Genomic DNA, 23,656 nt, shown 5'->3' on the forward strand with positions numbered 1-23,656 from the left:
ACAGTTAACCTGGTACTGATGTCTGCTGGATTTCCATGTTTTAACATGTTACAAGAGACATATTTGAGTTGGTCGGTTTTTACTTTTTTTCAGTTAAAATATATTTAAAGGTTAAATGTTAACAAAGGGTTTCAACACAGTTTGAATATCAATGCCTTAAGAAATGAGGTCGCTTTGTTTTTGTGTGAAATCTGACTTTTGAAACTCTCCTCTAGGCTTCCATGAGTCCCTACTCTTTGTGTATCCACTCACCCCTCCTGGCCATTGCTTGTCTCTTTCCCAAGCTTTTGTGCTGCACCTGCCCCGAAGTGACACTTCTATCTTGTGTTCTCATTTCTCACGCCCTCAGTTACCATTACGTATGCTGACAGCTCCCAGCATCGATCTCCAGTTCATATATTTCTTCTAAGCTCCATCCAGACTCACATCTCCATCTGGCTAGTCCACTGGCACCTTAAACTCAAAACAAAATTAACTCATCATTCATCTTGCTTTGTCTTGCCTCCTTGCCTCTCTCCCAAACTAAACCCCTCCACATCTTGAATTACTCTCAGTAATGAGGCTGGTCAACTCAAGAGATCAGCAATCATCCTGCATTCTTTGCTTTTTCCTTGCCATCTACATTAGGCAAGAAGTCCTACTGATTCTACCTCCTAAATGCCCTCTGAATCCATTCCATCTTCTCCATTTCCATTGTCACTGCCATACTGCAGCCTTTCAAGAGAGAATGCTGGGATTTGCCTAACTGCCTAGACTTATAGAACATATATAAATTGTTAAATATGTGTGTATGTGTATATGTGTATGTATATATATATATATACACACACACACACACACACACACACACACACACCACTTAATGTTTATTATTTGAGAGAGAGAACACACACACGAGTGGGGGAAGGGATAGAGAGGGAGAGAGAATCTCAAGCAGTCCCCAAGCTCTCAGCAGAGAGCCTGATGTGAGGCTCGATCTCACCAATGGTGAGATCATGACCTGAGCCAAAATCAAGAGTTGGACGCTTAACTGAGTGAACCACCCAGGTACCCTCAGAACATATTTTTTATTACATCACTTCTTTACAAAAAAATCCTTCACTATCTCTGTATGACTTTCAGAATAAAACCCGAATCTTCCATATGACTTACAAAGACTTTACTGATCTACCCTTTGCCGCCTCCTCTACCACCATCTTGCTATATCTCCTTCCCTAACATCCTGTGTTTCAGTTCACTAACCCATTCTAATTTTCTCAATGTCTCAATGCTTTCATCTCTCTGGGCCTTTGCACATGACATACTCTGAAATTCTCTGAAATTTTACCCCTTCTTCAACCAGCTAGCTCCTACTCCTTCTTCAAGATTCAGTCGGGAATCTTCAGACTTTTGGGAAAGACTCCACAACTCCTCTTCTCTCTGGGCTCCCTCATAATAGCGCTCTCCTTTTTGTTTGTTTTTTAATGTTTATTTATTCTTGAGAGAGACACAGAGCATGAGTGGGGGAGGGGAGACAGAGACATAATCTGAAGCAGGCTCCAGGCTCTGAGCTGTCAGCACAGACCCCGATGCGGGGCTTGAACTCACAAGCCGTGAGATCATGACCTGAGCTGAAGTCGGATGCTCAACCGACTGAGCCACTCAGGCGCCCCAATTGTGCTCTCCTTTATGACAGCACTTGCATACTGTGAAGTAACTGTCTGTATCCTACATTGGATTAGAAGACTCTCTCTCTGGTCTCTATTCCAAAATGGGGCATAGGACTAGTCTGTACTCAATAAATATTCTAGGTAGAGAGTAAAGGCCTAAGTGCGATATCGAGGGATCACTTATAGGTCGGTTAACAAACATTGACCCCACAGCTTGATTTCCAGTGAGATGGCATTTTACTGAGTCTTTGAAATTAACACAACTGAAACCCATCCTACTCAAAGAGTTAAACGTAAAATTACCATATGTCCAGCAATTCCATTCCTACACATATACCCAAATAAATGAAAGCAGGGACCCAAACAATTTGTAAATGAAGGTTCACTGAAAGAATCATTCACAATAGCCAAAGGTAGAAATGACCCAAGAGTCTATCAACAGATGATGGAAACAAATGTGTATATCCATACAATGGGGTGAAATTCTGATATATGCCACAATATGGATAACCTTGAAAAGTTTATGCTAAGTGAAATAAATAAGCCAGACACAAAAAAGACAAATAATCGTATGATTCCATCAGTATCACCTAAAATCTAGGCCATGAGATACTTCTGCAGCTGATCTAATGATGTGATCAACCTGGAGCGGCTTGACTTCTGTGCAACCAGAATTGACCACAAGTCACCTAACTAACACTGACTGCAAAAACCCACATCCTGCTGAACTAGTGTTTAGTCTTGGGGGATGAGTTTTACAGGCTTACAGCTTATTTCACTAAGGAATTTAAGAGACGAATGGTCCTCCCAAGGTCTTTATAGTTATAAATAGTTCCTACTTAAATTTTATTGACTGGAACTCTGCATAACAAGTGGCACTGTCCTTGGATTATCTGAAGTTTTTAAGTTAAAAAAAAATTGGAACTAAAACACACTGCATAAATATGATCTGCAAACAAGTACCATTTGCAACCAAGTGATAGCAAGCACTGTAAATACCAACGGAGGCTGAAGGACAAAGTTCAAAAGGAGGAAATATAAAATATACAGTTAAGAAGTACCCTAGCAGATATTCTAGAAACAAGGCAGTCAAGCTAGAGGGAAAAACTGTACCAGAAACATGAACAAGATCTCCACCTTCTGACTGGCGTACTGGACGACCAGACTGATCTCTGTAGCAACCCAGCAGGTGAAATCATCTGAGCCTCTTCCCTTTCTTTCCCTCATCCCCCTCGCAAAGGAACACCCCTGCAGGGCCCCTATACATAGAAATGAAATGTCAACAGTTAGTACAGTGTCCATCACATGGCACAGATTCAACAAACACTCCTTTCTGCTCCACGTCACACTGAGGTTGTTGAGAAATCATTTACTTCAAGAGCACCTGCTTTCTGGCCATGTTTTATGAAACAGTCATTCCATTTAAGGTGTAACAATCAAATAAGTCCTACACACAAGTCATGTAGATAGAACTTACTATACATGCATATATAGTAGCATAGTTATAAAACATAGATAACAAGATAAAACCTTGAACTTTTGGTGGAAAAAAATACTCACAAAAGACATTTTCCTGTGGTACAGAAATGGGCTTAATTTTGCATCTATTAGGTACTCATTATCATCTTAATTTGGTGTTACTAGGAGAAAGCAGAGTACTATTTCTATCCCTGGGTAGATCTGATGCGAAAAGAATTAAAAAAAAAATTTTTTTTAATGTTTTATTTATTTTTAAGACAGAGAGAGACAAAGCATGAGTGGGGATGGGGCAGAGAGAGAGGGAGACACAGAATCTGAAGCAGGCTCCAGGCTCTGAGCTGTCAGCACAGAGCCCGACGCGGGGCTCGAACTCACAAACTGTGAGATCGTGACCTGGGCCGAAGCCGGACACTCAACCGACTGAGCCACCCGGGCGCCCCTGAATGTGAAAAGAATTGGCAAAAGTTGGTCAGAATTCACAGAATGGTGAGTTCTGAATGAGAGGTGTCTTCTGTTAGGTTATAAAATGCTGACAATACAAATGACAGGATCTTCTGAAAGCCCTTAAAATTCATTAAGGCAACCCCAACTTGTTTAGTGAAAAACGACAATGTCTCTGGCTAGCCTGACCTGCCTGAGATAGATAAAGACTGAGGGCAGCACGCTCCCACTCTTTGCTGGCCCTGCTTTCTCAAAAAATATCCTCTCCTCCTCCAGATAAGCTCCTGCCACCTGCTGGAAGTGTTCTTTCATCCAAAGGATAGAAGGGACCTTAATGAGATCAGAGAATTGACCAGAAATAAACTGGGAGCTCGTGGCCTTTTCCCTATTCTAGTACAGATGCAATTTCTCTACCTGGGTCACTTGTTTTGGGTAAAAATAACTTCAATGTTTCTTTTCTATCTAGTGAAGCAGAAATCACTAGGCAGTGCAGTGCTGATTTGAGTTTTGAGGTTTTTTTCTTGGATAAAATTGTTAGCTATTTTACTAGGTAATATATGAACAACAAACCATTTCTTTAATTCAATAATGATGCTTACATTTCTGTGACATGTACATATCAATTTCCCATAAGAAAAACTGTTGTCAAAATGTAAGGTCCAATTTTAGGTTGGAAAAAATGCATTCACAATCTAAAGTAGGGTGAATGATTCACCTGCTTCCATTCTAAAATTATCCTTTTCTAGTAGTTTAAAAAATATTCTCTCATTTGAAAATTATCTTCTCAACCAATACTTACTATAGTACAAGCATCCTACTTGAGAAAAAAAATTTTTTTTAAACATGTCATTCTGAACTACTTCTTACCTGAAAGCTTCCTCAAGATTTTATATAATTAGTTTACCTTATGACATGATAAGGAAACAGAGCTAAACATGAAGAAGACAAAAAATTCAATGAAGACTATCCAGGACCTCACGCACAGCTTATCGGGAATGGTAAAATCATTTGATACCCAATAAACGACACAATTTCTTAAAAACAAAACACTGCCACCAAACAGTTTTGCCTCTGCCAGTGTCCCTTGCAGAACAGACAGAAAACCAGGTCTGCAGGGAGAGAGCAGCTGAGATGCTCACTCCACAGTTAAACACAAACATGGAAGGCCAGAGCACACATGTGAGAGAATACATTTAATTTTAACAGGGCAGAAAATGAGCTTTAAAAGGTGGTAGTTTAATTTCGAGTGTCCCTTTATTTCCACTTGAAAAAAACCTGCAAGCTTTTCCTCTAATTGCTTCCCAGCAGTTAAATGAGAGCAAACATGAAATCCATGACAGGGCTGAAGCTCTTCTGTGAGGACAAGGACGGATGTAACTTCATGAACTTTTTTTAATCTGCAGAAAGAAAGGGAGAAAAGAGCGCGAGAGAAGGAGCGAGAGACAAAGAGGGAGAGAAGGAGAGAGAGGAGAAACAAAAACTAATTTTCCAGGCAGGGGAGATACTCATAAAACTGTTTTATGTCAAAGTTAGGATTTCACAACATACACACTAAATGTGAAATCCAGTAGCACCTGTAGGAGTTGAGCAATGCTGCCATCACTTAAATGCCTTTTAAAAAGTATCTGTAAAAGACTGAAGGAAAAAGAAGATAAAGTACATTCTCCAGAGAACAACAAATGTATTTCAAAATAAAACTGTATTTTTGTTTTTCCTTTTTTTCAGTTGTTTTTTGTACAAGAATTCATAATTATCATATAGTAACTTATACACAATGGGATCGATCTCTGCTCTCCTTTTCTGTGTCACTTCAAGTCCATGTTCAGGCTACAGTCCCCAGCATCATTTTCTGATAAATATATTACCACAGTTTGATCTAAATATAGATACATCATATAATACTTGTCTCTGGGAAAAATCAAATTTAATATGCAAACTTTTATTTCTATAATACAGAAATGAGAAAACTACAGTAGGCACACAACCTAATTATGACTTGTAGATGATGATTTCTAGATACTCTCCTACTGGAAATGAATACTGAAAACGTCTTACTAAGAAGATTTTATTTATATGTGCACTTGTGTCCACCTTATCCCTATACTGTACACGTCTAAAGACAATCTGGGAATTTAAAGGTGCAGCCCTCAAGTTGTTAAATCCCTAAAAAAAGAAAAAAAAATTAGGCCTTATTGGACAAGGAAAAAACTCACAAAAATTTCCAATTTTAAATTTCTTATCAGTAGGAAAATATTAAAAATAATTTTCTGTATATACATATGGGTATATGTATATATTGAATTACACACATGTCTCACATATCAGTACAATTCAAGTGGAGACATTTTGGTGAGTTATTTTCCCATTAAATGACAACTATGTCAAAATTTAAAAATATCTTATTACATCATTAAAATAATTCACTTACCATTTCAATAGCTTATACTGTTTTTTTTTTAATTTTTAACTCTTCATAACTAAATTCCCTGATCCCTAGTGTTAAATCCCCTATTTAAATTAAAATCTGGTGCTCTTTATTACTCAGAAACTGATGGATAAAATCACATCTACTTCAAAATTCCATCAATCAAATAATTTTATTACCTGATTTATCAGAGAAATATCTCAGCTCTGAGCTTGTGTACCTAAATCATCCTCCCTATAATAAACAGGTGAGGAAAATATCCTAAAATAGATGGAGGTAACTTACATGATGTTATAGCACATATAATACATGATGATTAAGTGTCTGATATAAACTGTTCAGAGACACCTGAAAACTCACTTTAGAAACTAACTTTAGAAACAAACCATTTATTTTTCACTCTAATATAAATTAATATGTATGTATTTACATACATACACATACATATATAAAACAAAATTGTCTAGTGTTGCGTTGCTGCTTGTGAGTGAAAAAATGGTTACAAATCGATTCATTAGCTTAATTTTGTACTTAACAATTCAATTGTTTTGGGGTACAAACAAAGTCAGTGCATTCGTAGACTCCACAGAGTCAGATACTCAAGCATACACTTTAAAAAAGAACCCTCCTCAACATCACAGGCATTGTACAGCAAAGATATATGGACTCTGATGCATTCCTAACTCCATAAGCAGACTAGACAGCACTTGGCTCACTTTTAAAATAGCTTCTTCAAAGAAATATAGAAAGAAATGCATGTTTGCTAAAAGTCTTTTAAAATTACATCAAAACAACATTAAAACTTGTTCATTGAGAAGAGCCTGTTGAATTCTTGTTTTGAAATGCCTAGTTAACAGTTCAGAATATTGCCTTGTGAGGTTTGACTAGAGATGTGGTTGATGTGAAGACCCAGACAGAGTACACGGCTCCAACCCCCACAGTCCTCTGATTGGCTGTTTGATGGAAATGGATCCCCTTTAAAATTGCTATACACCTTAAAATGATCTATAATAAACAGTTCCCCAGTAACCATTATTATTTGTAAATTGAAATGCATTGATCATTCAGAAAAGATTTCTTGCAAAATATATAAATAAATGTAACTGCATATTCTGTAAATATACTTAACATTGCTAGACCAGACCGTCAATGACGGGCTGCTGTATTCAGTACTGTGTGTCAAATTTATTAGAAATTTAAAAAGAAAAATTTCTGAGGGACTCAGCTGCCTTCGTTAGTTGGCTTTAAAATGTGTAATAAATGGGAGACAATATCTTCTCATAAATACATGGAATCATGTGGAAAAGTAAACTATACAGCAGACAAGATTAAAGAACACCAGAGTGTACCAGAGTGGTCACCGAGTGAAATATCTTCCAGTATAAAAAAAGGGAAGAACTCTATACACCCAGTTCTAGTTAAGTATGTTTCAATTAAAGATACAGCTCTCTCTCACTCCTGGGCAAGAATTAATTGGTAATGGCACTGCTTCTTAGCAGTGCAAAAATATCCTGAGAAATTATTCAGATTACAACAGAAGACAGGGCTTTCATCATAAGTTTTGCAACAAAACACAGCTTTAGATATCATAAATAAATTAATTTAAGAGCAGATAACCTTCACTGTGTTGAACACAAAAAGGGGATGTGACCCAGACATTGTTAATTCTCCCATTGGCTAATATCAGAAAAAAAAAGATTGCATTAAGTGTCTATTTATAACTTTCTAGTTAACTATGGCCATAATATACATGGAGGTAATTTGTAGTTCAAGTGTTTCATCTTTTTTTTTCCCCAACTAGCTACAAGCTGAATTCTAAAATTTACACTGAAATATACAATTCCAATTTTCAAAAAGATCATCCTCCTGGAGGAGGAATGATATTCAATTTTTTTGTGCGATCTTGATGCAGAGCCCAAACAGTCCTATGAAGAGAGACAGTGTATTTTTTAATCAATTGGCACTGAAATTTAACTTTTCTTAGCTGCATTCTAGTAGCTTGGCCAAGTTATCTCGTAACTCTGTTAGTTCAAATATTTTTCCATCAAGAATTTCTAAGAGTGTCTTCAGGTTATTGCGAAAAGCTTCTTGTTCATTCTGACTTTTCTCCAGACGTTGCTCTAAGTCAGACAGCTGTCCCTCCAGGTCTTTGTTCCGAATTTCTACTTCCTTTAGAAACAAAGTGTGATATATATACACAGGTCAGTTCATGACTTAGAAAGCAATATAACTTTGTTATTACTAATATTCTGGTAGTTATGCACGTGGACGAGTAGGAGGATGAGTTTCTGAATCTCAAGGTAGTACCATTTAAAGAGATTTTTAGAATTTTGGCCATCTGAGAAATCCATGCGTTTTATGGACAGGCTTGTTCATGAATCCATCCATCCATCCATCCATCCACCCGACAAAAACTTGCTGATTGCTTACTTTGTGCTAGGCAACCCTTCAGGCACTTCAAATACTTAGATAGGATTAAAGACCCATTTTGTGGATTAGCTACATCTCATGTCAATTTCTGCCTGCCTATTCTTCTTATTGCACAATTGCGAACACACTCAGGTGAAAGCAAACAGAGAAAAAGACAAATTTTTTTCTCCTCATTGGCAATTCCTGAGAAAGATTGTGGGAAGACAACAACTTTCTAAAATGTGGTGTTAGGAACCTCTGAGCATGTTCATTATTCTTTGTTTTGCCTATCAAATGGATCAAGGTGGCAGAGCAAACAGCTCAAGGGGCTAAAAACTATAGTCAAGACGTGTACTAAGTATACATATGAGGGAATTAGAAAGCTGACATTCCAATATACTGCAAATCATGGAAAGAAGAGAAAATGACAAAAGGGAAGTAAAGGTACATGACAAGATTTTTTTTAAAAAACAGAATGAAGTCCAGCATGCTTAAAAATTAGAAGTCATTACTGCTCTAAAAATGTTCCTAAGCATAACAATATAATAAGTGACTCTAAAAAACAAAAGGATATAGTGAGCTAGAGACTTAAATTTGGTTAAAAATTCTAAATGAGAAAAAACGGCAGAAAACAGACTATTACACTTTAAATAAGCTATTCAGATAAGCAATTCATAGAAAGTTATATATTCTTTCTGGAAAGCTCATTTTTTTTTTTTTTTAAAGTAGGTTCCACACTCAGCATGATGTCCAACACAGGACTTCAATTCACAACCCAGAGATCAAGAGTTGGAAAGCTTAACTGACTAAGCCACCTAGGTACCCCAGGAAACCTCACTTTTTAAATTTTTCAAATGTAATTTATTTTTGAGAAAGAGAACACAAGCAGGGGAGAGAGAGAGAGAGAGAGAGAGAGAGAGGGAGAGAGAGAGAGACAGACAGAAAGAGGGGGAGGGAGAGAAAGACACAAAATCCAAAGCAGGCTCCAGTCTGTGAGCTGTCAGCACAGAGCAGGGCTTGAATCCATGGACTGTGAGATCGTGACCTGAGCCAAAGTCGAACACTTAACCAAGTGAGCCACCCAGGCGCCCCTTAAATTTTTTAGAAGTTTATTTATTTTTGAGAGACAGAGACAGAGCATAAGCAGGAGAGGGATAGAGAGAGAGGGAGATACAGAATCTGAAGCAAGCTCCAGGCTCTGAGCTGTCAGCACAGAGCCCAACCAACACAAGGCTCGATTCCACAAACTATGGGATCACTACCTGAGCTGAAGTCTGACGCTTAACCAACTGAGCCACCCAGGCGCCCCCAGGAAAGCTCACTTTTACATCTGAGAGGAATTAAGTGATTGACACAAATTACATTTACATATATAATTATATGGAACAAAGACAAAATTTTGGTGTTAATAATACAATATGAATCAGCCCAAGAAACATTATGTTTCAAGTGTTAATGCATCATTAAGTGTAAATCTCTAAAAAAATTACAGCAAGTCTAAAGGGGTGGTAGAACACTTTTTTTTTAATTTTGAAAGAATCCGGTAAATGTTAAATGAAAAAAACAATACCAAGCAGCAGAGTGCAAATAGACAAAAATTGGTATGCATGAGGACAACCACTGGAAATTACTGTACATAATAGGAAATGGTTGCAGTTGTTAGGATTATGGGTATTTTTACTTTTTATATTTACTTCTCTTAAAATACCTGTAAAAATTCAACTTTGAGAAAAATAACTGGGAATTTGGCTTGAATACACAGAAGAAAGTAATCCTGATCTAGGATTCTGAACATAAATGTTCACTTACTCTGACAGAAATAACTAAGAGAAAGGCCTAAGCAAGAATGTCACAGAGGAGCTGCAAGAACCTGGGAAAATATAATAAAGTAATACAGCAGCTCAAATGAGTTATAAATGAAGAATTTAAGAAATCCCAATCTAATATTAAAGCATTTACTGATGAGCGGCACCTGGGTGGCTCAGTTGGTTAAGCGTCCGACTTTGGCTCAGGTCATGATCTCACGGTTTGTGGTTGGAGCCCGACGTTGGGCTCTGTGCCGACAGCTCAGAGCCTGAGTCTGCTTCAGATTCTGTGTCTCCCTGTCTCTCTGCCCCTCCCCTGCTCATGCTCTGTCTCTCTCTCAAAAATAAACAAACGTTAAAAAAAAGTTAAAAAAAAAAAAGCATTTACTGTTAGATATTTCCCAGTATGTTTCTAATCTTTTTCCTTTGAATAATCCACAAAGAGAAGATAAGTAAACTGAGAGCAGGATCTGAAACCAATAAAATACTTATAAATTCATAGGCACATTCATGGAGGCTCCAAACTATGAGGGAGAAAAAAGAGCCTGGGATCAAATGTAAAAATTCCACTCATGATTGCACAGTATGCTCTCTTGCTTGCTTAAACAATAAGCTTAAGAGTAGAATGTGTCCAACTATAAAAATAGACCAAATGTCATTCACTAGAAAACACCCACTTCACCAGGCACCACCCATTATGCCCTCTAAAGCCTTCCTTAAAATGAAAGCCTTCTTTGTTCTCCTTGCCAATCAATGAAACATCCAAACATTTTCAATGGAAGCATGCAAAACACCAAATTTCCTCAGCTATTAAAATTGCATTGTTCTCTCTAGACAGAGTTTCATACTCTCAACCATTTCTCTGATTGGAGGAATTTTAGTAGGCAGGTAACAAAAGGGATCCAATACAGTGCTGACAGTGCTGGTCTATTCTGAAGCAGAGAATATAATCCTAGAGCAAGAATGGCCAACGCTGTGCACATGGGCCAACACAAGGCAATTGGAGCCCTGGTTTGTGGGCACTTCCCAGTAGTTCACCTTATGTCCATGTTTTCCAAGCCTCTTCTTGCCGTTTATTCTCAGTCCTAACTTATTCTTCTACTTATAACCACTTGTGTGCTACTAATTTCCTCTTCTCCTTCCCTGACAGGTAACCATGTGCCAGGGGCATCCAGACCTGGTTCAGTCCTGATAAAGCAATGGAGGCCCTTCGAATGTTTTAAAGGGCAATAATTCAAAGTATAAAGGGGTGTCTGGGTGGCTCAGATGGTTAAGCATCCGGTCCTTGATTTCAGCTCAGGTTATGATCTCATGGTTGGTGAGTTCAAACCCCATGTTGGGTTCGGTGCTGACAGTGCTTGAGGTTCTCTCTCTCCCTCTTTCTCTCTCCCTTAGCAATAAATAAATATTTAAAAAAAAGTATAAAATCTTAATGGGTAGAAGGTTACTCTCTGTGTTAGATATAGAGCCTAAACACTAGAGTGATTAAAAAAATTTTTTTACAGAGGCTCCTGGGTGACACAGTCGGTTAGGCATCTGACTTGCATCTTAGGTCATGATCTCACAGCTCATGGGTTCAAGCCCCATGCTGGGCTCTGTGCTGACAGCTCAGAGCCTGGAGCCTGCTCCAGATTATGTGTCTCCCTCCCTCTCTCTGCCCCTCCCCTGCTCACACTCTTTCTCTCCCTCTCTCTCAAAAATAAATAAACATTAAAAAAAATTTATACAATTATTACCATCATAAATGGGACCAGATCAGGTTCATTTTCTAACAGTTTAAATCCTGCATTTTTAATCTAAATAAAAGTTACAGGAAAATTGTCTTGGATATCTGATTCACATCTTAAGCTGATATAAGTAAGATATACTGCCCTATTAGATCATCAACCTTCATATGTAACAAGACATATATAAATCATCAAAACAAGAACTAGTATTTCAACAGAAAAAAAGGGGCAACAGACACACACACACAGACACAAATTCTGAAGAAGAGCTATTTAACAATTATTTACTAAGCATCTTCTATGTACTAGAAATAGAGATAAAGCAGAGAATAAACAAAGATGGTTCTCGTTTGAATGCAGCATGCAATCTAGATTGAGGATACTCGCAACAAAAAGCAAACAAAACAGACTTCCGGGAAGCTGAGGTAATGGTGACTGCATACACTGAAATCTCCTAACCATCCTCCCTAACTAAATAAATCAATGACAAGAATAAAACCACACAAACTTCACAACTTTAAAGTTACTAGAAGAAATAGAACAATACAAACTTCAATTTCCAGCAAAGACATTTCCCAAGCTTTCTCTCTTACCTGTCTCCCAAAAAGTGAGTGGTTTTTAACTAAGAACTGGTAAACTACCCAAAACTGCCACTCACTCCACCAAATACAAAGATGTGACATATCGTCATCTACGGAAACTATAGTAAGATGAAAACAGAAAATGAAACTCTAGACACTTCACTGAATGAAAATACAAGTCCCCACAAAAAACCAACTATGAAGCACAAGAAAACAGAAGACTCCACTGGAAATTAAATATCATCAAACAGGGCACCTGGCTGGCTCAGTCAGAAGAGCATGGGACTCTTGGGCACAAAGGTAGCTCAGTCAGTTAAGTGTCCAACTCTTGATTTCGGCTCAGGTCATGATCTCATGCTTTGTGAGTTTGAGGCCTAAGCTGGGCTCTGCACCAACAGCGTTGAGCCTCTTTGGGATTCTCTCTCCCTCTCTCTGCCTCTTCCTGGCTTGTGCTTGTTCTCTTCCTCTCTCTCTCTCAAAATAAGTAAATAAACTTGAAAAAATATTTTTTTTTAAAAGGGAAAGAGCATGGAATTCTTGATCTTAGGGTCATGAGTTTGAGCTTCATGTTGGGTGTAGACATTACACCCAAAATAAACTTTAAATACTGTCAAGCATTCAAAATAGAGCCTGAGTCAGATATTAAACACGAAAAACAGAAATGGGCCAAAAAAACAAAAAACAAAAAAAATGAGGAGTGATTAAAGCTTGATAGAAACAGAAGAAAAAGGCAAAATCACATCAGAAATAAAGACTGAATTATAAAATAAAAAATACATTTGCAAAAAAAATAGTTTATTCAATTATTATTTTTCAACACTCAAGGGAATGTGGGGTGGCTGGGTGGCTCAAGTCAGTTAAGTGTCCGACTTCAGCTCAGGTCATGATCTCACAGTTCATGAGCTCAAGCTCCAAGATTGGGATTTCCACTGTCAGCTTGGAGCCTGGAGCCTGCTTCATATCCTCTCTCTCCCTCTCTCTCTGTCTGTCCCCGGCCCGTATTCTCTCTCTCTCTCTCAATTAAATAAACATTTATATAAAAAAAATCAGAGAGAAAGTGGTTGAAACAGAAGACAAAAAAATCCAATCCAGTTACGTATCACTGGAGCTCCTGAAGAAGAAAACACCCCAATAAGACAAAGTTAATATTTAAAACTTTTACACAAGAAAACTTCCTGGAAATAAAGGCAGACCTGAATCTACAAATTAAAAGGGCCCACCAAGTACCTGAGAAACTGACCCTCAACAATCAATTCTCAGAATTATCTTAGTAAAACTATTAGATTTTAAATATAAAGGAAAAATCCTCAGGGCATACAAACAGAATGGGTTCTAAACTTCCAAGGCCAGGCATCTAGACTGGAATAGATTTCTCAAAAGAGACATAAAAACAAGGTAATAATGGAGCGGCATTTTCAAGAAACTCAAAGAAAGAAAATTACAAACCAAGGATTTTATATCTACCTGTCACCCAAGTACTAAGTCTTTTAAAAAAACAGCTTAAAACCATAAGCTCTTCGGGAACCATCCACTAAAGATAAGCTTCATCCAACCAACAGATTATTGTGGAAACTTCAAAGAAAGGACCATGTACTATATGTAATATATATCAAAGAATAAAACAAGGACGGATGATGGTTAAAAAATAATATAAAAAATAATAAAATAATATATCTCAAAGAATAAAACAAGGATGGATGATGGTTACTAGGGGTGCCTGGGTGGCCCAGTTGGTTGGGTGTCCAACTCATGATTTAGGCTCAAGCCATGATCTTTCTTTTATTTATTTTTTATTTTTTTAAAGTTTATTTATTTATTTGGGGGGAGGGGAGGGGCAGAGAGAATCCCAAGCAGGCTCTACACAAAGCCCAACGTGGGGTTCAAACTCATTAACTATGAGATCATGACCTGAGCTGAAATCAAGAGTTGGACACTTAACCGACAGAATTTATCCTGCCCTTTATTTTTTGTAATGTTTATTTATTCTGAGAGAGAGACAGCGAGAGAGAGAGAGAGAGCACACAACTGAGCACACAAGTGAATGGTGGGCAGTGGGATGGGTGCGCAGAGAGAGGAGGGAGAGAATCCCAAGCAGGCTCTGCACTTTCAGAGCAGAACCTAATGCAGGGCTCGAACTCAAAAACTGTGAGATCTTGATCTGAGCTGAAATCAAGAGTCAGACAGTCACCTGAAAGAACCACCCAGGCATCCCTTTATTTTTTGTAATGCTCATTTATTTATCCTGAGAGAGAGACAGAGAAAGCAAGCAAGCGAGCATGAGCTGGGGATAGGTACAGAGTGAGGAGGGAGAGAATCCCCAATCCCTGAAGTGGGGCTTGAACTCACAAACTGTGAGATCATGACCTGAGCCAAAATCAAGAGTCAGAATGCTTAACTAACTGAGTCACCCAGGCACCCCTAAAGCACCTTCTTTTAAACACCTCTTGCATGCAAGGTAAATAAAACCAAAATTACAGAATTTCAGGAAATAATGATAATGAAAATACTAAATACCAGAATCTATGGAATACACTTTAGAGCAACAGAGGAAAATCTATAGCCTTACACATGTATAAATAAAAGTGAAAGAATAAAAATAAAGGAATTAAATTCTCTTCTTAAAATGCTAGAAAAATAAAAAAGTCAACCAAAATAAAGCATGAAGCAGGAATAGTAAAGATAAAAGGAGAAATTCATAAGGTAGAGGATAGAAAGACAGTGACACTGATGAACCAAACCAAGTATTTTTAAAATAATTTTTTTTTTAATTTTTTTTTTTTTCAACGTTTATTTTTTATTTTTAGGAGAGAGACAGAGCATGAACGGGGGAGGGGCAGAGAGAGAGGGAGACACAGAATCGGAAACAGGCTCCAGGCTCCGAGCCATCAGCCCAGAGCCCGACGCGGGGCTCGAACTCACGGACCGCGAGATCGTGACCTGGCTGAAGTCGGACGCTTAACCGACTGCGCCACCCAGGCGCCCCTAAAATAATTTAACAAAATAGGGGTGCCTGGTTAGCTCAGTCAGTTAAGCATCTGACTTCAGCTCAGGTCATGATCTCACAGTTTGTGAGTTCAAGCCCCGCACTGGGCTCTGTGCTGACAGCTCAGAGCCTGGAGCCTGCTTTAGATTCTGTGTCTCCTCTTTCTGACCCTTCCTTACTCGCACTTTATCTCTCTCTCTCTCTCTCTCTCTCTCTCTCTCTCTCAAAAATAAACATTAAAAAACATTTTTTTTTAGGGATGCCTGGGTGGCTCAGTTGGTTAAGCATCTGACTTTGGCTCAGGTCATGATCTCACGGTTTGTGAATTCGAGCCCACGTCAGGCTCTGTGCTGACGGCTTGGAGTCTGGAGCCTGCTTCAGATTCTGTGTCTCCCTCTCTTTCTGCCGTTCCCCTGCTCACACTCTGTCTGTCTCTCTCAAAAGCAAATAAACGTTAAAAAAAAATTTTTTTTTAATTTAACGAAATGGACATACCACTGCTTAACTTTAATCAAGAAGAAAAGGATAATGAACAACTATATAAAATAGGAGTTCTTGCTGAATATATGAAAGCTAGATGGAAAACTTAAACAGTCCAATAGCTACAGAAGACAGAATAATCCAGGAACTACACAAAAAATGCACCAGGCCCTGATGGTGTCAAAGAAGAGCTTTATTAAATGCTCAAAGATCAGATAGCTGCAATATGACATCCATGACGCCATAGCACAGAAAATGAAGAAAGTGTATGAAGTATAACGGAAGTACAACTTTAAAAAAATTTTCTTTAAAATTTTTTTTAATGTTTTATTTATTTTTGAGAGAGGGAGAGACAGAGTGCAAGCTGGGGAGGGACAGAGAGAGAGAGGGCGACACAGAATCCGAAGCAGGTTCCAGGCTCCGAGCTGTCCTCACAGAGCCCGACACGGGGTTCAAACTCACGAACTGTGAGATTATGACCTGAGCTGAAGTCAGGACGCTCAGCAGACTGAGCCTCCCAGGCATCCCCCCCAAAAAATTGTTTTTTAAGGGGCACCTGGGTGGCTCAGTCGGTTGAGCATCTGAACATGGGATTGGTGACCTGAGCTGAAATCAAGAATCAGATGCTCAACCGAGCCACCCAGGCACTCCTGAAGTATAACTTTGTATGAAGTATAACCTTGATACCTAAATCTTATAAATACAGCTTCCCCACAAAGGAAGAAAATTACAGACCAATATTACAAATGAGTATCATGTAAAAATTATAAATAATAAAAGATGAAAATCTAAAACCACATTAAGAGAATAATATATCATAGATAACGGTACTTATTCCAGTAATGCAAGGGTGGTTTGGTATTAGAAAATCTATTAATAAAACAAAACATATTAATAGATCTAGGGAGGGAATTATGGCTATCTCCAAAGATACTTAAAAAAAGGCATTAACAAAATTTTTGGTAAAAACACCCAAAAAACAGGAAAGGCAGTCTCATAATATGATAAAATATATTTTAGTGTTAAATCCAGCATTTTAATTAATGGAAAAATAATAGAGGCATTTTCACTAAGATAAGGGACAAAATTAGCCCTTAACTCCACTACCGTTTAACACTATACCATTGTTTTGTTTTTAATGGTTATTTATTTATTTTGAGAGAGAGAGCACATGTGCAAGCATGTGAGTGGGGAAGGGGCAGAGAGAATCGTAACCAGGCTCTGTGCTGACAGCACAGACGTGGGGCTCAATCTCATGACCCTGAGATCATGACCCCAGCCCATATCAAGAGTTGGACACTCAATCGACTGAATCTCAGAGGTGCCCCTTTACTACTGTTTTTAAGGTGTAATTCGACAAGAAAAATCAACAGAGGCATAAGAATTGGAGAAATAAATAAAATTACCTCTGTTTGCAAATTATGTGTTACCGTACCAAAAAAATCTTACTGAATCAGTGCAATAAATGACAAAACAGCCTCAAGTAATAAAATAGTCAGGTAGCAGCATATAAAATAAGCATACAGAATTCAACATATACACACAATAATCAAATACAGTGATAGAAAAAATCCCATTTGAAACAAAAAAAGACAAAATATGGATAAACAAGAAATATGCAAAAACACACAAAAACCTTAAAACACTCCTAAATAAATTTTAAGCAATCCCAATAAAAGTTTTTTATAGAGCTACATTTTTAGTTGACACAAAAACTGGTATTGAAGTTAATAATGAAGTTCATATGATAAAATAAATATGTAAGAATATTTAGAAAAGCAATGAAGAAGAAATGCTGTGAAGATTAACTGGCCTTCCCAGACATTAAAGCTTCTACAATTAATGCAGTGTGGTACTGACACATGAATAGAGTGACCAATGGGGTGGAACAGGAAGTCCAGCAATAGATCAAAATACACATAGAAATCAAGTATCTCCAATCTCTGGAAAAAAGAATGATGTTTTAAATAAATGGTAATGAGATAACTGGACAGGCATTTAGAAAAAGATGGAATTGGATACCCATCTCATACCATACACAAAAAAATAAACCCCAAGTACTCGAAGATCTAAAAGTAAAAAATGAAACCTTGTAAGCGCTAGAGGGAAATATGGATAAATTCCTATATTATCTCAGTTTAGAAGAGTTAACTAACTCTATTATTCATAAGCCACAAGCAAGTAAAGAAAGGAATCAATCTGACTACTACATAAAGCAACACTATCTTGGAAAAAGTAAAAAAAACAACAAATTGGGAGAAAATATTTATAACATGTAATCAGATATATAAAGAACTCCTGAATACAAAGAACTCTTGAAAAAGGACCAAAAAACCTATCGAGAAAAGGCAAAAGACATGAACACCCAATCCACACATATACAAAAAGATACTGAAAAGATCTTTAAGCTTATGAAAGAAGTTCATGTGACTCATAATAATATGAGATACACAAGAGATACCATTTTTCACCTATCACACAATTAAGAAGTATAACCACACATTTTGTTGGTGAGGCTATGGAGACACATGCACTCATGCTGGTGGTATGAGTGAGCACTGCCACAATTCATTATGGAGGGAAACTGGACAATATTTAACAAAACTACTTATGTGTTTATCTTCTCACTAAGAAATCTTGCTTCTAAGAATCTTTCCTGTGGGTGGCTCAGTCAGAAGACCATGAGATTCTTTTTTGTTTTTTTAGTGTTTACTTATTTTTGAGAGAGAGAGAGAGAGAGAGGGAGACAGAGAGAGAGAGAGAGAGAGTGCGTGCGTGTGGGGGAGGGGCAGAGAGAGAGAGAGAGAGAGAGAGAGAGACAGACAGACACAGGATCCAAAGCAGGCTCCAGGCTCTGAGCTGTCAGCACAGAGCCTGATGTGGGACTCGAACTCACAAACCACAGGATCATGACCTGAGCTGAAGTTGGACACTTAACTGACTGAGCCACTCAGGTGCCCAACCATGAGACTCTTGATCTTGGGGTCAAAATGAGCTCAAGCCCCATGTTGAGTGTACAGATTACTAAAAAAAAAAAAAAAATCTATCCTGAATACACACCTCCAATGATAACAAAATACCTATGCACAATATTACTTGTAGTATTGTTGCAGAACACTGGAAATAGCCTAAATACCCATACAAAGGAGTGGCTAAATAAACTATCAACACATAGAAATGAAGTACTATACAACTGTAACAAACATGAACAAGATCTGTATGAACTGACAGAGTGATCTCTATAATATGTTTCATGTTAAAGAAGCAAAGTGCAAAAGAATAATCTAGTGGATGTAATCATTTAAAAAAAGGGAGGAGAGGGTAAACAAATAGATCTGTTCATTTGTGTAAAAAGAAACAGAGAAAGGATCAACCAGAAACTAATGTGACTGGTTACCGACGGGTGGCAGATGGATACGGGGGTAGGAAGAATGGGACAGAAACTAGGGTAGTCTGGACTGAAGGGGCTCATACTTCTCCAAAGACATCTTTCTGAATAGTTCTGATTTTTGGAACCACACTATTTCACATACTCTGTGCTTTCTGAGATTAAAAAAGTAAGTAAATATACTGTGGGTAATAAGAATCAGGTTTCTCAGTATTTTTTAAAATTAATTTATTTATTTTGAGAGACAGAGAGAGAGAGTGTGAGCAGGGGGAGGGACAGAAAGAAAGGGAGAGAGAGAGAGAATCCCAAGCAGGCTCCACAATGTCAACGCGGAGTCCAACACGGGGCTCGAACTTAAGAACTGTGGGATCATGACCTAAGCCAAAATCAAGAGCCAGGTGCTTAACTGAGTGAGCCACCCAGGTGCCTCCAGGTTTCTTGGTGTTGGGTAAACAAGTTACAGATATGAATAAGGAAAAGGCTAAAATGAACTTCATAGTATTAGACTACAGTGGGAGGTATGGGTAAGAATTCAGTTTAAAAGACATATATACGTACCTGAAATGGACATAATGTGGTATGCGTGTACTTCTAGCTCTGTTTATTAAGATGGAAAAGAAACAATGCCACCTTAATAACAAGAAGCTTATCTAGTACTCAGGTTTTGGCTTCTAAATATCAATCTTTGCTCAAAGAAATTTCTCCTTGAAGAAATAGCTAATTCCAAGGCTAAAGTTGAAAAAATACAAGATAAGCCTGGATTATGTTGTACTAAAACATAAAGAAATTCTTTAAAGAATTAGAGTGTCACATCAAAAGGAACCAGAAGCTGGAAGGGGTTTCAACTGGCCAAATGCGGGACAATTCAAACATCAAAATAAATATACATGACAACTAAATGCAGTATGTGATTCTGGAATAAATCCTGGACCAGAAAAACAATTTTTAAATTTTGCTATAAAGGAGATTATTAAGACAATTATGGGAATTTGAGTAAGGTCTGTAGATAGATAATTTTTGATGGTTATAGAAGAAAATGTCCTTACTCCTATAAAATACACACTGAAGTGTTTAGAGGTAAAGAGATACTGTATCTTGGGGCGCCTGGGTGGCACAGTCGGTTCAGCGTCCTACTTCGGCTCAGGTCATGATCCCACAGTCTGTGAGTTCGAGCCCCACGTCGGGCTCTGTGCTGACAGTCGGAGCCTGGAGCCTGCTTTGGATTCTGTGTCTCCCTCTCTCTCTGCCCCTAACCCACTCACATTCTGTCTCTGTCTCTCTCAAAAAATAAATAAAGCATTAAAAAAAAAAAAAAAAAGAGAGATACTGTATCTTAAACGTATTTTCAAAGATTTCAGGAAAAATATATATGTATATATATATGTATACATACATACACATAAAAGTGTATATATGTATGTACGTATATACACATATGTATGTATGTATGTGTGTACGTATATATATACATACACAGATAGAGTTCCAGAATGGTAAAACAAATACGGCAAAAAATGTTAACATTTGGGAAATGTGGGTGAAAGGTATATGAAAAAAATTTTTGTATTATTCTTGCAAGTTTTTCTGATCTGAAATCATTCCAAAATAAATTTTGAAAATAAATAAAATCATTTCAGATACTGACAATGGCTACTAGGAAAATAAAACATGGTAATATTACAAAGAGTACCTGGGGTGGGGGGAGTAGGGGGCTGGGAGGACCTTGCAGAGCAGTGCTTAAATTGAGAAGTTGGAGAAATTAACACGTGAGCCAAGACCTAAAACAAATAGGGACCAGCACATCTGAAGGTCTGAAAGCTTCCCTGCCCTGTTCCATGTAGGTTGTTTTGATAAGCATTTTTGATACTTGGTGAAAGAAAAGGTAAGCATTGATATTCACTATTCCAGGAGCCAGCTTTAAAATTCAATTACTGCTCAGTCAATGATGAAATACATTTAGAAGTCTGATATGAAAAATCACCTGTTGGTTTCTCTGGGACAATGTAAATGTGTATGTAACTGGAAAAATGTTTTTAAAGAACTGTCAGGAAAGTCTTGGCCACTTGACTGCCTGGAGCAGTGTGGTGCTAATACAGAAAGAACAGAGACTTTGGAATCAAAACAAATTTAGGCCTTACTACTTTCTAGCTCAGTGTCTTGTAAACTTGTTAACACCTCCGAACTGCTGCCTTCTCTTTGAAAATGGGGTTACCACATTTGTTAGTGTGAGAATTAGTTGAGAATTAGAGCGATGGTATACAAGTGCTTAGCAAAATGCCTGAAGCATAGCAAGTACTCAGACAATGACAGCCTGAAACAAACGAACAAATGGCAAAGCCACACTGATTTCTTCCACCTCCTCTAGCCCTGATTACATGCTTCATCTTTTAGTTCTACACCAGGCTTTCTCAACCTTGACACTATTGACATTTTGGGCCAGATAATTGGATGTTTAGCAGCATCCTTGACTTCCACCTACTAGATGTCAATAGTACAGTCCTAGTTGTGAAAATCAAAACTGTCTCCATACATTGTTAAATGTCCCCTGCAGCACAAAACTGCCCCCAGTTGACAACCACTAATTTACACAGATCATTAAAATGTAGGAACAACATTTAATAGGGCTAACCAAAACAAACCACCTCCTTTTTCTCAGACTGCTGAAAGTCAAATGACGGGAGAGAGAGAGGGAAATAGTTGATGCTCTATAAAGAACCCATTTCCACTGTCAAAGAACTTTGCCTACTTAAAGAGAGATTGGACAAGTTAACCTATACAAGCCTCAGTTTCCTATGACTGTTGCATGGAATAAATGCACAATATAAGTAAAGTGCTTAACACAGTGTCTGGTGCAAGTGAGCACTCAATTAATGCTGGACATTCTCATTATAATTATGGTACTCCTTTTAATACTGGGCTTTCAGGTCCTACTCATCATCACTCAGCCCAAATTCCTCACTCTGTACATACATTTATTTCTACTCCCAACTCTAAAGTGGCCCTAACGTCTCTTTATAGAGGCAGCTAACCACTGGGGTGTAAAAGTACCTGAGGTGCCAGGGCACTTTGATAATGAATTCTAAAATTCTTCCCTAACCACTGACACAGGATATACATATGTAAATGAGAGCCAAGAAACATATTACTTATGCAAAAAAAGTGAGTAAAATTAATTCGTATAAAGGAAGAAAAACAGTACTAACTTGATTTCCATTAGGGCACAACTACTTTTGTAATTCATGCTAAGTAGTTCAGTGTAAAAAAAAAATGAGGACTCCTCAAGTGAATGAAATCCATTTGAGAAATTCTCTTTAAATTCAGGGTATTTTTTATGTTACAAAGTAGAAATTTCTAAAATAATTTACTGAAGACAATTTATAAATGACCATCTATGATGATCATATGCTACCTAGATAAAGGTATCAGGTAATTTTTGACAAATCAAAGATTAGGCCCGAATGAGAAGTCCTGGAAAAGAAAAAGGACTGAGAACCTACGAAATGAAATTTCAGAGAAAAAAGTCATTACTATGTGAAAGAATGAGTGATGCCTTGCTGTGCAGAAATGAATCAAAACGTCATTACAGCTCACCTGGAGTTTCTGAGTCAAAGAGTCTCTCTGTTCTTGTAATTCTCTGGCATTATCAATTTCTTGTTTTAATCTTTCTATTTCCTAGAAAAAGTAGAGCAAGGTCTTTAGCAACAATATTTAAACTAAATCAAGGAAAGAGAAAGTCTTATTTTTTCCTGAAATCATTGTTCCAGTCCCTGGAAAAAAATAATTAAAAAAACATTCCTTTATACTGACTAAATTTTAGAGGGGTGATTTGTCTTTATGGGTATGGTGTCTACTACATGATAATCTTAAACAACAAGTACACTTGCGGGCTTTGAGACAGCACTGCTTAGAAACAACCATCGGAATATGTTATGGTTGTGGATATAATTCTTTCCTGGGATGTTAAATCTTCTGACCAGAAACCAGAGAAAGCAACAGCATATAAAATTCATTTAACCTCTCCTGGTTTTCTGTTGATTTTATGAATGCAACTCTCATACAGAAGGCAACAGGCAGCATCTCAGTCTGACTGCCTCATCATTGTTCATAACAGCAGAAATAAGGAAGGAGAAAATATGAACAAGCTTAATATTAATCAAAAAAAAAAAAAAAAAAAACATTTCACACCCCTAAACAGCATCCCACAACCTTACTTTACTCCATAAAGTACCTGCAAATCTGACATAAGCTCAAATATTTTGTATACATATGTTAGCCAGATTACAGATGAG

At 37.6% G+C, this 23,656-nt stretch overlaps 1 protein-coding gene across 1 annotated transcript in view; it reads right to left on the minus strand.

Annotated features, from left to right (window-relative positions):
- Nucleotides 1-7,528: 7,528 nt before the first annotated feature.
- The window catches only part of HOMER1 (homer scaffold protein 1), a 134,509-nt gene continuing 118,381 nt past the window's right edge, over nt 7,529-23,656 (minus strand). Inside the window, exons 8-9 of the mRNA XM_030323699.1 lie at nt 22,959-23,039; nt 7,529-8,163 (exon numbers count right to left, since the gene is read on the minus strand). Of these exons, the coding sequence (XP_030179559.1) occupies nt 7,975-8,163; nt 22,959-23,039 (270 nt within the window). The 3' untranslated portion in view covers nt 7,529-7,974. The remainder of the gene's footprint in view (nt 8,164-22,958; nt 23,040-23,656) is intronic.

The sequence above is a fragment of the Lynx canadensis genome, chromosome A1 (assembly GCF_007474595.2).
Source record: "Lynx canadensis isolate LIC74 chromosome A1, mLynCan4.pri.v2, whole genome shotgun sequence".
Classification (NCBI taxonomy): domain Eukaryota; kingdom Metazoa; phylum Chordata; class Mammalia; order Carnivora; family Felidae; genus Lynx; species Lynx canadensis.